General features: G+C 46.6%; 1 protein-coding gene across 3 annotated transcripts in view; it reads left to right on the plus strand.

Moving 5' to 3' along the window:
- TERF1 (telomeric repeat binding factor 1) overlaps positions 1-16,376 on the plus strand; it is a 192,452-nt gene that overhangs the window by 31,998 nt on the left and 144,078 nt on the right. For all 3 annotated transcript variants that reach the window (XM_063923919.1, XM_063923917.1, XM_063923918.1), the window contains exons 4-5: positions 8,270-8,356; positions 11,188-11,337. In XM_063923919.1, the coding sequence (XP_063779989.1) occupies positions 8,270-8,356; positions 11,188-11,337 (237 nt within the window). The remainder of the gene's footprint in view (positions 1-8,269; positions 8,357-11,187; positions 11,338-16,376) is intronic.

Raw genomic sequence — 16,376 nt, forward strand, 5'->3', positions numbered from 1 at the left:
CCTGTGTCTACCAGGACCTAGCCCGGCTGTCTTTGACGGCGCGGCTCTTGAAGCTTCCATCTTAAGAGTTAAGGGTTTTTCTGAAGAGGTCATTAAAACTATGTTGCAGGCCCAGAAACCGGCCTCTGCTCGGATTTGCCATCGGTTCTGGCATTCATACTTTGTTTGGTGCACATCTAACCATTATGACGCTTCCAAGTTTAGTACAGCCAAACTTTTGGCTTTTCTACAGCAGGGCCTAGATTTAGGCCTGCGTCTGACCTCCCTCAAGGTTCATATTTCTGCCTTGTCGGTGTGGTTTCAGAGAAAAATTGCGACTTTACCTGATGTTCATACTTTCACTCAGGGTGTGTTGCGTATCCAACCTTCCTGTGGCTCCTTGGGACTTGTCGGTGGTTTTGGAGGCGGTGCAGGAGCCTCCATTTGAACCTCTTGGTTCAGCTTACCTTAAGTGGCTCTCCCTTAAGGTGGTGTTCTTGCTGGCTATTGCCTCTGCTAGAAGAGTGTCGGATTTGGGTGCCTTGTCTTGTCTTGTAGTTCCCCATATCTGATTTTTCACCGTGACCGGGCGGTTCTTAGGACTCGTCCCAGATAGTTACCTAAGGTGGTTTCTTCGTTCCACCTTAATCAGGAGATTGTGGTTCCAGCTTTTGTCTCTCCTGATTTGTCTCCCAAAGAGCGGTCTTTGGATGTGGTACGGGCTCTCCGGATCTATGTGAAGAGAACTGCTTCTATTCGAAAGTCTGATTCTCTCTTTGTTTTGTTTGGATTTCACAAACGTGGCTGGCCTGCTCACAAGCAGACCCTGGCCAGGTGGATTAGAATGGTGATTGCGCATGCTTATGTGAAGGCTGGTCTGTCAGCTCCTGTTCACATTACGGCCCATTCTACTCGGTCTGTTGGACCTTCTTGGGCGGCCCAACGTAGTGCGACCCTTGATCAATTGTGCAAGGCGGCTACGTGGTCCTCCGGGAACACGTTCATAAGGTTCTATGCCTTCGATACTGCCGCTTCCCAGGATGCTTCCTTTGGACGCCGGGTTCTTGTGCCCGCTACAGTGCGTCCCCTCCCATAAGGAACTGCTTTAGGACATCCCCATTGTCCAGACTTGTGGAGCCCAGTGTACCCCGCAGCAGAAAACAAGTTTTATGGTAGGAACTTACCCTTGTTAAAACTCTTTCTGCGAGGTACACTGAGATCCACAAGGCGCCCACCCTGACGCACTTAGCTTCTTTGGTTTGATATGGCATTAGCCGCTGACACTCCTCTTGTCGTGAGAGTGTGGTGTATGTGGCTACTAACCGTTGTCGTCACTTTTCCTGCTACTGCATTGGGCTGGTTAACTAAACTGAGCTCCTGTGCTGGGAGGCGGGGTGATATAGGAGGCGGCGCTGTGCATTCTGGGAACAGTCAAAGGTTTGAGCCTGTTGGTGCCTCGGATCAAGATCCTACTCTACACCCCCATTGTCCAGACTTGTGGAGCCCAGTGTACCTCGCAGAAAGAGTTTTAACAAGGGTAAGTTCTTACCATAAAACTCGTGTTAACATGACTTAAAAGAATCAAAGAACACACGTGTGTATTTATACACACATAAAATATATTATATTTAATACATATACATATGTTAAAACATAAACACCATCGTACATTTGTTATTATTTATTGTTTAGCAATCGATTGTTTAGTGTGGGCTGGCTCCTCCCTCGATGCCCCACCTACCAGACTCCGTTTAGAAAATGTGCCCGGTGGAGCCGGTCACAGCTAGGGGAGCTCCTTTTAGTTTTACTATTTTTTTAAAAAGAATTAAGTACAGGGAGGCTGCTGGCAGCAGCCTCCCTGCTTCGTGGGACTTAGGGGGGGAGTAGGATCCAACCCTTGAGGTTAATGACCCCTATCGGACACTGAACTCCTGAGGGTGATGATCGCAAGTCCCCGAGGCGACCGCTCACTCCCGCAGCACTGCCGCCACCCCCTAACAGAGCCAGAAGATGGAGTCGTGAGTATGACGCCGGTGACCCGATAAGTGGGTCACCGGCGAGAATGGCGGCATAAGGGTCGGAGCGCAGTGCTGACAGGATGCGCTCCGGAGGGCTCATCGGTACCATAAGTGCAAAGCTGCGAGGGGCACCCTGGGCCAGCGCAATACCCTAACACTGGTCAAACAAGGCTAACTGGTGCTTATCCCACTGTTAGCTGCAGCAAACCTCAGGCCAGTATAAAATAATAAGTACGGGAAGACGTGCCATTGCAGGGGGCGGAGCGTCTCAGAGCGGATCCAGCACTCACCAATGCCATTTTCTCCCTGCAGATCACAGCTACAGAGACGCTGACAGGGAGCGCTGCCCTCCACATAACTCCAGCTATCCTGTGCGGTACCAGGGGGTTATAGAAGGGGGGTGAGAGTGTTATTTACTGTTTAACCTATTAAGGTTACTCAGTCAGCGCCAGGCTTTTATCATAGCGCCTACTGCGGCGCTGTGTGTTCTGGCTCCTTATACTCTGTGTCTCTCTAAAGGTACTCTGGGGGAAATTGTCTGATATTTCCTGTGTGTGTGTGTGTGTGTGTGTGTGTGTGTGTGTATGCTTATATATTTCGCATTACCATGTCTAAGGACTCTATCTTCTCCAGAGGAGTCTATTTTATGTACTCGGGAATGCAATATACTGTCTCAACCCTCTGAATCCGAACCCCAATGGGTGGCTTCTCTTAAGGGACTGATATCCCAGATTTCATCTAGGATAGCTCATAATGAGACTGAAACTCAGGTTTTGAAAAGACCTGTAGAGGTTTTGTCGTATTCTGCTCCCGCTACCTCATCCAAAACCCCTGCTATATATCCTAAGAAGCGGTCTCTTGTCCAAATAAATCAAGTCGACACGGATACCGACTCTGATACAGGAGACGGTGAGGGGGATATCCTGGGGGGTGAGGCATCCCTTGCTAAGGGGGTGCAACTCATGATCGAGGCTGTTAGGGACATTTTACACATTACTGATAAGGTACCTGAGCAGGTAGAGGAGGCTTACTTCACTGACACTAAGAAGTCCTCCCTTACATTCCCGGTGTCTAAGGAATTAAACGCATTGTTTGAAAAATCCTGGTAAAACACAGAGAAAAAATTCCAGATCCCTAAAAGGGTTCTCATTGCTTTTACTTTCCCTGAGGAGGATAGGAAAAACTGGGAAAATCTGCCGATAGTAGACGCTTCTGTTTCTAGATTGTCTAAGAAAGTGGTTTTGCCTGTCCCTTTGTCCACCGCTTTAAAAGAGCCGGCCGACCGCAAGATTGAGACTACACTCATATCTTTATACACAGCAAATGGCGTAGCTTTAGGACCCACTACTGCTTGTGCATGGATTTGTAAAGCCATAGTAAAGTGGTCAGGCACTTTAGTAGAGGAGTTAGATTCTATAGATAGAAGTGACATTGAATTGTTTTTACGTCACATACAGGATTCTGCAGGTTTCATAGTGGAAGCCATGAAAGACCTTGGACATCTAAATGCGAGAATTTCGTCCAAGGCTGTCTCGGCACGCAGAGGACTCTAGCTGAGCCAAAGGTCTGCGGATGCAGAATCCAAGAAAAGTGTGGAGAACCTACCATTTACAGGTCAGACTCTGTTTGGGGAAGCGTTAGATGTGTGGATCTCCACGGCAACTGCGGGTAAGTCAACCTTTCTTCCCTCTGCTACACCACCGACTAGGAAATCATATCCTACATCTGCTATGCAGTCCTTTCGGGCCGCTAAAGTTAAAAAGTACAAATCCCCCTTCACTTTCTTTAGAGGTGGTCGGGGGAAATCCCGAAAACCTGCACCCACAGGTTCCCAGGACCAGATACCTGGTTCTGCTTCCTCTAAATCCTCGGCATGACGGTGGACCTCCCAGCCTGGAGATCGGCCAGGTGGGAGCAAGACAAAGAAGTTTCAGTCATGTCTGGGCGTCCTCATGCCTGGATACCCGGTACAAGATATTGTTACGCAGGGGTACAGACTGGATTTTCAAGAACTCCCACCTCAAAGATTCTTCAAATCAGGCTTGCCTGCTTCGCTGACAGAAAGTGCTATCCTACAGGAAGCCATTCAAAAATTGCTAAGGTCAAATGTCATTGTTCCAGTTCCACCTCACCTACAACACAAGGGTTATTATTCAAACCTGTTTGTGGTACCGAAACCGGACGGTTCGGTAAGACCGATATTAAACTTAGTCATTGAACCCCTACTTGAGGGAATTCAAATTCAAGAGGGAGTCTCCGAGAGCGGTAATCTCAGGTCTGGAGGAAGGTGAATTCCTGGTATACCTGGATATCAAGGATGCGTACCTTCACATCCCGATCTGGCCGCCTATCTCAGATTTGCGCTGCTGGACTCTCACTATCAGTTCCAGGCGCTGCCGTTTGGCCTCTCCTCGGCACCAAGAGTGTTCACCAAGGTAATGGCGGAGATGATGTTATTCCTCCGCATGCAGGGTCTGAACATAATTCCTTATCTGGACGATCTGCTGATAAAAGCGTCTTCCAGGAAGAAGCTGTTGTAGAGCATTGCTCTCTCAACTCCTCCAGGATCATGGCTAGATCCTGAATCTTCCAAAGTCTCATCTGGAGCCGATAAGGAGACTGTCCTTCCTGGGGATGATCCTCGACACGGAAGTACAGAGGGTGTTTCTGATGGAGGAGAAAGCGTTGGTGATACAAACAATGGTCCGGGATGTCCTGAAGCCAGTCCTGGGTATCGGGTCATCAGTGCATCACCTTCTAGGGAAGATGGTTGCCTCCTACGAGGCTATACAGTACGGAAGATTTCATGCACAGTCTCATCTTCACATGCACCAGAGGATACGTCTGTCACCGAAAGTCAGAATATCGCTCCTCTGGTGGCTGCAAACCTCTCGCCTACTAGAGGGCCGCAGGTTCGGGATTCAGAATTGGATCCTCCTAACCACGGATGCAAGTCTCAGAGGTTGGGGGGCAGTCACCCAAGGGGAAAACTTCCAAGGAAGGTGGTCAAATCTGGAATCCATCCTTCCGATAAACGTTCTGGAACAATGATCTTCTACAAGCGGCATATCTTCTGAAAGATCAGGCCATTCAGATTCAGTCGGACAATGTCACGACAGTGGCCTATGTAAACAGACAAGGCGGAACGAAGAGCAGAGCTGCAATGTCGGAGGTAACAAGAATCATCCTCTGGGCGGAAAAGCACGTGGTGGCGCTGTCAGCAATCTTAATTCCGGGAGTGGACAACTGGGAAGCAGACTTCCTCAGCAGACACTATCTTCACTTTGGAGAGTGGGGCCTCCACCCAGAGGTGTTCGCAGAGGTGACAAGTCTTTGGGGCGTACCTCAAATAGACATGATGGCCTCCCACCTCAACAAGAAGCTTCGGAGGTATTGTCCCAGGTCGAGGGATCCACAGGCAGTGGCGGTGGACGCTCTGGTGACTCTGTGGGTGTTCAAGTCAGTGTATGTGTTCCCTCCACTTCCATTCATCCCAAGGATTCTCAAAATAATCAAAAGAACAAGAGTTCAGGCGATCCTCATTGCTCCGGACTGGCCAAGAATGGCTTGGTACGCGGATCTTCTGGAGTTACTGCTGGAAGATCCGAGGCCTCTTCCTCCTCGAGAGGACCTTCTACAACAGAGGCCGTTTGTTTATCAAGACTTACCACGGCTACGTTTGACGGCATGGCGGTTGAACGCCAGATCTTAGCTCGGAAGGGCATTCCGAACAGAATCAGAACCCTGATCCAGGCTAGGAAAGGAGTAACGTCAAAGCATTACCATCGGATTTGGAAAAAGTACGTGTCTTGTTGTGAATCCAAGAAGTTTCCTATGGCGGAATTTCAACTTGGACGGTTTCTCCTCTTCCTGCAAGCAGGACTGGATGTGGGCCTGCGCCTGGGCGCCATAAAGGTCCAGATTTCGGCCTTGTCCATTTTCTTCCAGAAACAATTGGCTACCCTCCCTGAGGTTCAGACTTTCTTGAAAGGGGTTCTGCACATCCAGCCTCCCTTTGTGCCTCCTACGGCACCTTGGGATCTTAATGTGGTGCCGCAGTTCCTGCAGTCTGATTGGTTCGAACCTTTACAGGAGGTCGATGTCAAGTTCCTTACTTGGAAGGTGGTCACACTGTTCGCATTAGCATCTGCTAGACATGTATCGGAATTGGGGGCATTGTCCTGTAAGAGCCCCCACTTGATTTTCCATGAAGATAGAGCTGAGTTCAGGAAGCGTCCGCAATTTCTTCCAAAAGTTGTGTCGGCTTTTCATATCAACCAACCTATTGTGGTGCTAGTGGCTACTGACTCCTCAATTACTTCAAAATCCTTGGCTGTTGTAAGGGCTTTGAAGATCTATGTGAAGAGAACTTCTCGTCACATAAAGTCGGACACACTGTTTGTCCTTTATGATCCTAACAAGGATGGGTGGCCTGCTTCTAAGCAGACGATTTCTCACTGGATCAGGTGTACTATCCAGCATGCTTATTCTACGGCAGGCTTGCAGTGTCCAAAATCTGTTAAGGCCCACTCTACTCGAAAAGTGAGTTCTTCTTGGGCGGCTGCCCGGGGTGTCTCGGCATTACAACTTTGCCGAGCATCAACTTTGTCAGGGTCGAACACGTTTGCTAAGTTCTACAAGTTCGATACTTTGGCCTCTGAGGACCTGAAGTTTGGTCAATCGGTTCTGCAGGAGCCTCCGCGCTCTCCCTCCCGTACTGGGAGCTTTGGTACATCCCCATGGTACTAATGTGGACCCCAGCATCCTCTAGGACGTAAAAGAAAATAGGATTTTACTTACCTACCGGTAAATCCTTTTCTCGTAGTCTGTAGAGCATGGTGGTCGCCCGCCCAGCGCTTCGTTTTCCTGCAGTTGTTACTTGGTTCAGTACTGCATTGTTACTTGGTTAAGTAATGTTGTTCAGCCGTTGCGGACTTGTTTCAAGCTGGTTGTTTTGGACTTCTGTTGTTATGTGTGAGCTGGTGTGAATCTCGCCACTATCTGTGGATTTCCTTCTCTCGAAGTATGTCCGTCTCCTCGGGCACAGTTTCTAGACTGAGTCTGGTAGGAGGGGCATAGATGGAGGAGCCAGCCCACACTATTAAACTCTTAAAGTGCCAGTGGCTCCTAGTGGACCCGTCTATACCCCATGGTACCAATGTGGACCCCAGCATCCTCTACGGACTACGAGAAAAGGATTTACCGGTAGGTAATTAAAATCCTATTTTTTTTTTCTGTGTGAATATATACATGTGTGTGATTCTTTTCAGTCATGTCAAATATATAATTTTATGAGCGCAGGACCCAGAATTATTCGGTTCCGTGTGTGGCTGCAGCTGTTGGTTTAATTTAGTCACCATCACTTGGGATATTAACTATAGTAAATTAATACCCAATTATATAACAAGTACATAGCTGATGCAACATTTTACCTCGCATCCCCACATAGACTGTGCGGAGTTGAAAAACCTAACGTCCTATTGTTGAATTTGGAGTGTCTTCTGTCCTTACTGTATCTTGTATTTATATAAAAATCATCCCAACAAATGCTTAAGCTGATATGGAATTTCAGTTGCTAATGATGTGGTCTGAAATTGGTGAGGAGGTAGTTTGAGATTCCTATTGCGATTATATGGTTAATATTCGTAGGTGCTGCATTTTTACATCAGTACAAGAAAATGACTGTCATTTTTATATCCTTTGGAGCAAGTACTGTGGGGTAAATAAAGATAATGTGAAGGAGCATGGAGAGGGTAGTACATAAAGGCAATGGCCGGGAAGTAATGAAGTCCGAGTTTGCTGGCCATGTATGATGCCTGCCGAAGTCTGATGTTTTTTTTTTTTAAAGGGTCAGTCATGTACATGGCATGGTTTAGCATTGTATATGATTGCCTCTTTAAAAAAACGCCCAGGTTCAACCGGCATCCCGCACAGTAGGTTTTTGTAAGTTGGAGCAGAGGGGGCACTTGCTGGAATAACTGGAAACAATTGTTGAGACAATGGGGGAGATTCAAATGTTTGAAAAGTGGGTTGGGTGTCTGTTTTTTCCTATCTAATAGACAGGAAAAAAACAGACTCCCAACTGACTTTTCAAACATTTGAATTCCCCCCTTTGTATATTAAAGTTTAACTCTCTTTTTGCAAAGGACATAAGGAATGTCTGTGCTTAAAAGTAATGTCCTCTTATGTGAATGATATGCTGTGGATTTTCATTACTTTCACCTCTAAACTATTTGTGTTTTCAAACCTGTTTTTTTTTTTTTTTTGCTTAGGCTGTAGCAGTTTGCATGGAAAAAGGAAGATTTAAATTGTCGTCAGAAGTTCTTGAGCGACAGTTTGAAGAATCTGAGGCAAATAAGGTGAATTAACAGACCTTTGTATCTAACATACAAGTTGTGTCCTATAAAATACATACAAATAATAATATATAAGTGTGCCAATGTTCCCATACAGGCCAAGAGTTGTCTGTCATTCTGGGGCTGATTCTGTCTCGCGTGCAATGTGGCTGTAGTTACGGGCAGCAGCGGAAACCATATTTACTACCTTAGTGCTAATGTGATTATCCGTTTATCTAATGTGGGGTTTTGCGCATGTGTAAGCGAGCTTGTGCCGTTCCCTTATGTTATGCCTACCGCTGCAAGCGTAGGCATTAGTATCTGTGCTTGCACCAGCCCCATGCTTCCCTACCTGGCACGCACAGGTGTTTCTATACACTCCCACACGTCGGTGGGGCTACATGTGATCCCATTGTCACCGCCCAGTTCCCGCCCCAAAACGCCCTATGTATTTCATAGAAAGACTGATCTTGCCAAGTTTCGTCAGGCTCAGTATAGGACAGCTATTTGCAAGGAATTGTAAATTCACGTGTGCGCTGTATGCAAAAGCGTTCTGCGTATGTCCGTGTATAGAGACCCTTCCAGTTTGCTTTGTTGTAAAGTGCAATATTTGACTAAAAGATGCTGATTATTTGTGTCCTTCCCTAGGATTAATGACCACAAAGTCTTCCCACATGATCTCAACATTTCATGTAGTTTTGTCCTTTTTTTTTTTTTGTCATTATGTCTTCAAAAATGAATATAACAAATACGACCCAACTATCTTTTACCTGCACTACAGCTTGCTGTGGTTCAGCTGTCATACATTTATCATGGCAATGACCTTACAGTGGGGCAGATGTATTAACCTGGAGAAGGCATAAGGAAGTGATAAACCAGTGATATGTGCAAGGTGGGTGTGGTATGGTATGCCGGGCTCCTGGCGACCAGCATACCGGCGCCGGAAGCCCGACCGCCGGCATACCAACAGCGTGGCAAGCGCAAATGAGCGCGCGCCACGCTATTTATTCTCCCTCCAGGGTGGTCATGGACCCCCACGAGGGAGAAAAACTGTTGGTAATCCGGCTGTCGGGATTCCGGCGCCGGTATACTGTGCGCCGGGATCCCGACAGTCTGCAACCTGAAGACCACCCGTGCAAGGTGATAAAGGCAGCAGCTAATCAGATCCTAACTGTTAATTTACATATTGGAGCTGATTGGCTGGTGCCTTTATCACATTGCACATATCACTGGTTTATCACTTCCTTATGCCTTCTCCAGGTTATTACATCTGCCCCAATATTCTATATGAGAAAGCCTTCCTTATCAGAAGACTAGTTTGGAACATTGACATTACATGTGATATACTGTCAGTTGATTGTAGTATATGGATATGATGCTGTTGTATTCAACATTCTAACAGTATGGCATTGAGGGCACTAAGCTGTAAGATGTCTTTGGAGCTTTTCTATGTAGTGATATGAGAACATTAGAGTTAAGTTTTAATGTACAGTGATTTGGATTCATTTTATTTCATTTTTGAATGAGTACATGCAAAGCATTCAATAAGTGAAATAAGAAAGATGTAGTTAAATATTATACAGGTTGAGTATCCCTTATCCAAAATGCTTGGGACCAGAGGTATTTTGGATATGGGATTTTTCCGTATTTTGGAATAATTGCATACCATAGTGAGATATCATGGTGATGAGACCTAAATCTAAGCACATAATGCATTTATGTTACATATACACCTTATACACACAGCCTGAAGGTAATTTTAGCCAATATTTTTTATAACTGTGCATTAAACAAAGTGTGTCTACATTCACACAATTCATTTATCTTTCATATACACCTTATACACACAGCCTGAAGGTCATTTAATACAATATTTTTAATAATTTGTGTATTAAACAAAGTTTGTGTACATTGAGCCATCAGAAAACAAAGCTTTCACGATCTCACTCTCACTCAAAAAAGTCCGTATTTCGGAATATTCCGTATTTCGGAATATTTGGATATGGGATACTCAACCTGTATATTTCCAATGTAATATTCTTATTTATGTTGACGTGCTTCTATTATTCCTAGCATTAATGTAAGTAGGCCATCTAGTGGACCTTGAGCTAACTGCAGCACCTGAAGGCTATTGTAAAGGGCCCCATACACTAGAACGATAAGGCCCGATTTCATCCGATTTCGACCTTTCGGGTCGATAAATCGGATAGAAAGTGGCAAATCGGATGTGTTTTACATCGATCCGATGTGCGTTCCCGTGAGCATCGGATCGGAGCCCCTAGGTCGTTAGTGCTGCACTCGTTATATGTCGGTTCCCGCAGGCATGGCTGGGATCGCATAATATACGTCGTATGCAAAAGGACCGCATACGATGTATCCTATGCGATCCTGCTGCCCGAGAGGCTGCCGGGCGGTTCAAGGGAAATCGTATGCAACACGAGGGTTCGACATGTCGCTGTAGTGTATGGGGCCCTTAAAAGAAATAGCAATCAATCAAATGGTAATTGTCGTTTTTTTTTCTAATATGGTTCTCAAAAAAAAACAAAAAACATATTTTTTTAGTTTCCATGAGCTACAGATTCTGGTTTGCAGCAGTACTTATACACAAGTTTCTATAAATGTCTGACCTTGACATTTCAGAATAATACTCTTATTAAAGGGTACTTGAGATGGAGTCCTTTCAGTGTATTAGCATATTCACGTTGGTTTACAGGTGTGTGTCTTTTAGATATGATCTATAGGGAGTAGGTTTATTTAAACATTGCCAGATACTGCAATGCAATTACATACATTGCTCATTAAAATGTTTCCCACATGTAATAGTAATGGTTTCTGTTTTCCTTCATGTGTTCCAGTATCTAAGAATGAAGCTGTCGATGGTTATCGGTAAGAAGGACCCATACCATGAATTTCTCGAGAATTTCTCTTACACCAAAATGTTGAAGAAGATCAGATCCTATATCAGTCTTAAATTGGCTAGCCGACCCCCTGTGTTTCTGCTGCAGGTGAGTCTAAAAGATAATAAAACTACTGTTTTGTTACCTGGCTCACAACAATCCAAAATAATAAAATCCAGATAAAATAGGCCATATTGCCTGTCCTTCCATGTGACGTCCATTATACCAGTGTATACAATTATTGTGGTCTGAAAATCACTGCATGATCCATGATATTATTTAATTACAAAATACAGTTCAACATAAGACCATAACACCAAACACACAGGTTACTATGAAAACTCAAATATAGGGGGTCATTTCGAGTTGTTCGCTCGTTGCCGATTTCTCTATCGTCCTAGTGGATGCTGGGGTTCCTGAAAGGACCATGGGGAATAGCGGCTCCGCAGGAGACAGGGCACAAAAAGTAAAGCTTTTTCCGATCAGGTGGTGTGCACTGGCTCCTCCCCCTATGACCCTCCTCCAGACTCCAGTTAGATTTTTGTGCCCGGCCGAGAAGGGTGCAATCTAGGTGGCTCTCCTAAAGAGCTGCTTAGAAAAAGTTTAGCTAGGTTTTTTATTTTACAGTGATTCCTGCTGGCAACAGGATCACTGCAGCGACGATCACGGGTACAGCCTGGATGGTCACCGGAGCCACGCCGCCGGCCCCCTTGCAGATGCTGAAGACAGAAGAGGTCCAGAATCGGCGGCTGAAGACTCCTGCAGTCTTCAAAAGGTAGCGCACAGCACTGCAGCTGTGCGCCATTTTCCTCTCAGCACACTTCACACGGCAGTCACTGAGGGTGCAGGGCGCTGGGAGGGGGGCGCCCTGGGAGGCAAAATGATTACCTATAAAGGCTAAAAATACCTCACATATAGCCCTAGAGGCTATATGGAGATATTTAACCCCTGCCTAATTTTTCTAAATAGCGGGAGACGAGCCCGCCAGAAAAGGGGCGGGGCCTATCTCCTCAGCACACGGCGCCATTTCCTCTCACAGCTCCGCTGGTCAGGACGGCTCCCAAGTCTCTCCCCTGCACTGCACTACAGAAACAGGGTAAAACAGAGAGGGGGGGGCACATTTATGGCGAAAATTTGATATAACAAAGCAGCTATAAGGGAGCACTTATTATAAGGCTATCCCTGATATATATATATAGCGCTTTTGGTGTGTGCTGGCAAACTCTCCCTCTGTCTCCCCAAAGGGCTAGTGGGTCCTGTCTTCGTTAGGAGCATTCCCTGTGTGTCTGCTGTGTGTCGGTACGTGTGTGTCGACATGTATGAGGACGATATTGGTGTGGAGGCGGAGCAATTGCCAAATATGAGGATGTCACCCCCTAGGGAGTCGACACCGGAATGGATGCCTTTAATTATGGAACTACGGGATAGTGTCAACACGCTAAAGCAGTCGTTTGACGACATGAGGCGGCCGGACAATCAATTAGTGCCTGTCCAGGCGACTCAAACACCGTCAGGGGCTGTGAAACGCCCTTTGCCTCAGTCGGTCGACACAGACCCAGACACAGGCGATGACTCCAGTGGTGACGGTGACGAATCAACCGTATTTTCCAGTAGGGCCACACGTTATATGATTTTGGCAATGAAGGAGGCGTTACATTTAGCTGATACTACAGGTACCACTAAACAGGGTATTATGTGGGGTATGAAAAAACTACCTATAGTTTTTCCTGAATCAGAAGAATTAAATGACGTGTGTAATGAAGCGTGGGTTGCCCCTGATAAAAAGCTGATAATTTCAAAGAAATTATTGGCATTATACCCTTTCCCACCAGAGGTTAGGGAGCGCTGGGAAACACCTCCTAGGGTGGACAAGGCGCTAACACGCTTATCTAAACAAGTGGCGTTACCCTCTCCTGAGACGGCCGCACTTAAAGATCCATCAGATAGGAGGATGGAAAATATCCAAAAAAGTATATACACACATGCAGGTGTTATACTACGACCAGCTGTAGCGACTGCCTGGATGGGCAGTGCTGGGGTAGTTTGGTCAGAGTCCCTGATTGAAAATATTGATACCCTGGACAGGGACAATATTTTACTGTCGTTAGAACAAATAAAGGATGCATTTCTTTATATGCGTGATGCACAGAGGGATATCTGCACACTGGCATCACGGGTAAGTGCTATGTCCATTTCGGCCAGAAGAGCTTTATGGACGCGACAGTGGACAGGCGATGCGGATTCAAAACGGCATATGGAAGTTTTGCCGTATAAAGGGGAGGAGTTATTTGGAGTCGGTCTATCAGATTTGGTGGCCACGGCTACAGCCGGGAAATCCACCTTTCTACCTCAAGTCACTCCCCCACAGAAAAAGGCACCGACTTTTCAACCGCAGCCCTTTCGTTCCTTTAAAAATAAGAGAGCAAAGGGCTATTCATATCTGCCACGAGGCAAAGGTCGAGGGAAGAGACAGCAACACGCAGCTCCTTCCCAGGAACAGAAGCCCTCCCCGGCTTCTACAAAAGCCTCAGCATGACGCTGGGGCTTCTCAAGCGGACTCGGGGAAGGTGGGCGGTCGTCTCAAAAATTACAGCGCGCAGTGGGCTCACTCGCAGGTAGATCCCTGGATCCTGCAGATAATATCTCAAGGGTACAGGTTGGAATTAGAGACGGATCCACCTCGCCGTTTCCTGAAGTCTGCTTTACCAACGTCCCCCTCCGAAAGGGAGACGGTTTTGGAAGCCATTCACAAGCTGTACTCTCAGCAGGTGATAGTCAAGGTACCTCTTCTACAACAAGGGAAGGGGTATTATTCCACTCTTTTTGTGGTACCGAAGCCGGATGGCTCGGTAAGGCCTATTCTAAATCTGAAGTCCTTGAACCTGTACATAAAGAAGTTCAAGTTCAAAATGGAGTCACTCAGAGCAGTGATAGCGAACCTGGAAGAGGGGGACTTTATGGTATCCTTGGACATCAAGGATGCGTATCTCCACGTTCCAATTTACCCCTCACACCAGGGGTACCTCAGGTTCGTTGTACAAAACTGTCACTATCAGTTTCAGACGCTGCCGTTCGGATTGTCCACGGCACCTCGGATCTTTACAAAGGTAATGGCCGAGATGATGATTCTTCTTCGAAGAAAAGGCGTATTAATTATCCCATACTTGGACGATCTCCTAATAAGGGCGAGGTCCAGAGAACAGCTAGAGATGGGATTAGCACTGTCTCAAGAAGTGCTAAAACAGCACGGGTGGATTCTGAATATTCCAAAATCCCAGTTAATGCCGACAACTCGTCTGCTGTTCCTAGGGATGATTCTGGACACGGTTCAGAAAAAGGTTTTTCTCCCGGAGGAAAAAGCCAAGGAGTTATCCGAGCTTGTCAGGAACCTCCTAAAACCAGGAAAAGTGTCTGTACATCAATGCACAAGAGTCCTGGGAAAAATGGTGGCTTCTTACGAAGCAATTCCATTCGGCAGATTCCACGCAAGAATTTTCCAAAGGGATCTGTTGGACAAATGGTCAGGGTCGCATCTTCAGATGCACCTACGGATAACCCTGTCTCCAAGGACAAGGGTGTCTCTTCTGTGGTGGTTGCAGAGTCCTCATCTATTGGAGGGCCGCAGATTCGGCATACAGGATTGGATCCTGGTGACCACGGACGCCAGCCTGAGAGGCTGGGGAGCAGTCACACAAGGAAGAAACTTCCAGGGAGTATGGACGAGCCTGGAAACGTCTCTTCACATAAACATTCTGGAACTAAGAGCAATATACAATGCTCTAAGCCAGGCAGAACCTCTGCTTCAGGGAAAACCGGTGTTGATCCAGTCGGACAACATCACGGCAGTCGCCCATGTGAACAGACAGGGCGGCACAAGAAGCAGGAGTGCAATGGCAGAAGCTGCAAGGATTCTTCGCTGGGCAGAGAATCATGTGATAGCGCTGTCAGCAGTGTTCATCCCGGGAGTGGACAACTGGGAAGCAGACTTCCTCAGCAGACACGATCTTCACCCGGGAGAGTGGGGACTTCATCCAGAAGTCTTCCACATGCTGGTAACCCGTTGGGAAAGACCAATGGTGGACATGATGGCGTCTCGCCTCAACAAAAAACTGGACAGGTATTGCACCAGGTCAAGAGATCCGCAGGCAATAGCTGTGGACGCGCTGGTAACGCCTTGGGTGTACCAGTCGGTGTATGTGTTTCCTCCTCTGCCTCTCATACCAAAAGTATTGAGAATTATACGGCAAAGAGGCGTAAGAACGATACTAGTGGTTCCGGATTGGCCAAGAAGGACTTGGTACCCGGAACTTCAAGAGATGATCACGGAAGATCCGTGGCCTCTACCTCTAAGGAGGGACTTGCTTCAGCAGGGTCCCTGTCTGTTTCAAGACTTACCGCGGCTGCGTTTGACGACATGGCGGTTGAACGCCGGATCCTAAGGGAAAAAGGCATGCCGGATGAAGTCATTCCTACTTTGATTAAAGCAAGGAAGGAAGTAACCGTGCAACATTATCACCGAATTTGGCGAAAATATGTTGCGTGGTGCGAAGATCGGAGTGCTCCGACGGAGGAATTTCAACTGGGTCGATTCCTACATTTCCTGCAATCAGGATTGTCTATGGGTCTCAAATTGGGATCTATTAAGGTTCAAATTTCGGCCCTGTCGATTTTCTTCCAAAAAGAATTGGCTTCAGTCCCTGAAGTCCAGACCTTTGTTAAGGGAGTGCTGCATATACAGCCTCCTGTGGTGCCTCCAGTGGCACCGTGGGATCTCAATGTAGTTTTGGATTTTCTAAAATCTCATTGGTTTGAACCACTAAATAAGGTGGATTTGAAATATCTCACTTGGAAAGTGACCATGCTTCTAGCCCTGGCTTCTGCCAGGAGAGTGTCAGAATTGGCAGCTTTATCTTACAAAAGCCCATATCTGATTTTCCATTCGGACAGGGCAGAACTGCGGACTCGTCCGCATTTTCTCCCTAAGGTGGTGTCAGCATTTCATCTGAACCAGCCTATTGTAGTGCCTGCGGCTACAAGTGACTTGGAGGACTCCAAGTTACTGGACGTTGTCAGAGCATTAAAAATATATATTGCAAGAACAGCTGGAGTCAGAAAATCTGACTCGTTGTTTATATTGTATGCACCCA

Source organism: Pseudophryne corroboree, chromosome 5, assembly GCF_028390025.1.
Source record: "Pseudophryne corroboree isolate aPseCor3 chromosome 5, aPseCor3.hap2, whole genome shotgun sequence".
In the NCBI taxonomy this organism is placed as follows: Eukaryota; Metazoa; Chordata; class Amphibia; order Anura; family Myobatrachidae; genus Pseudophryne; species Pseudophryne corroboree.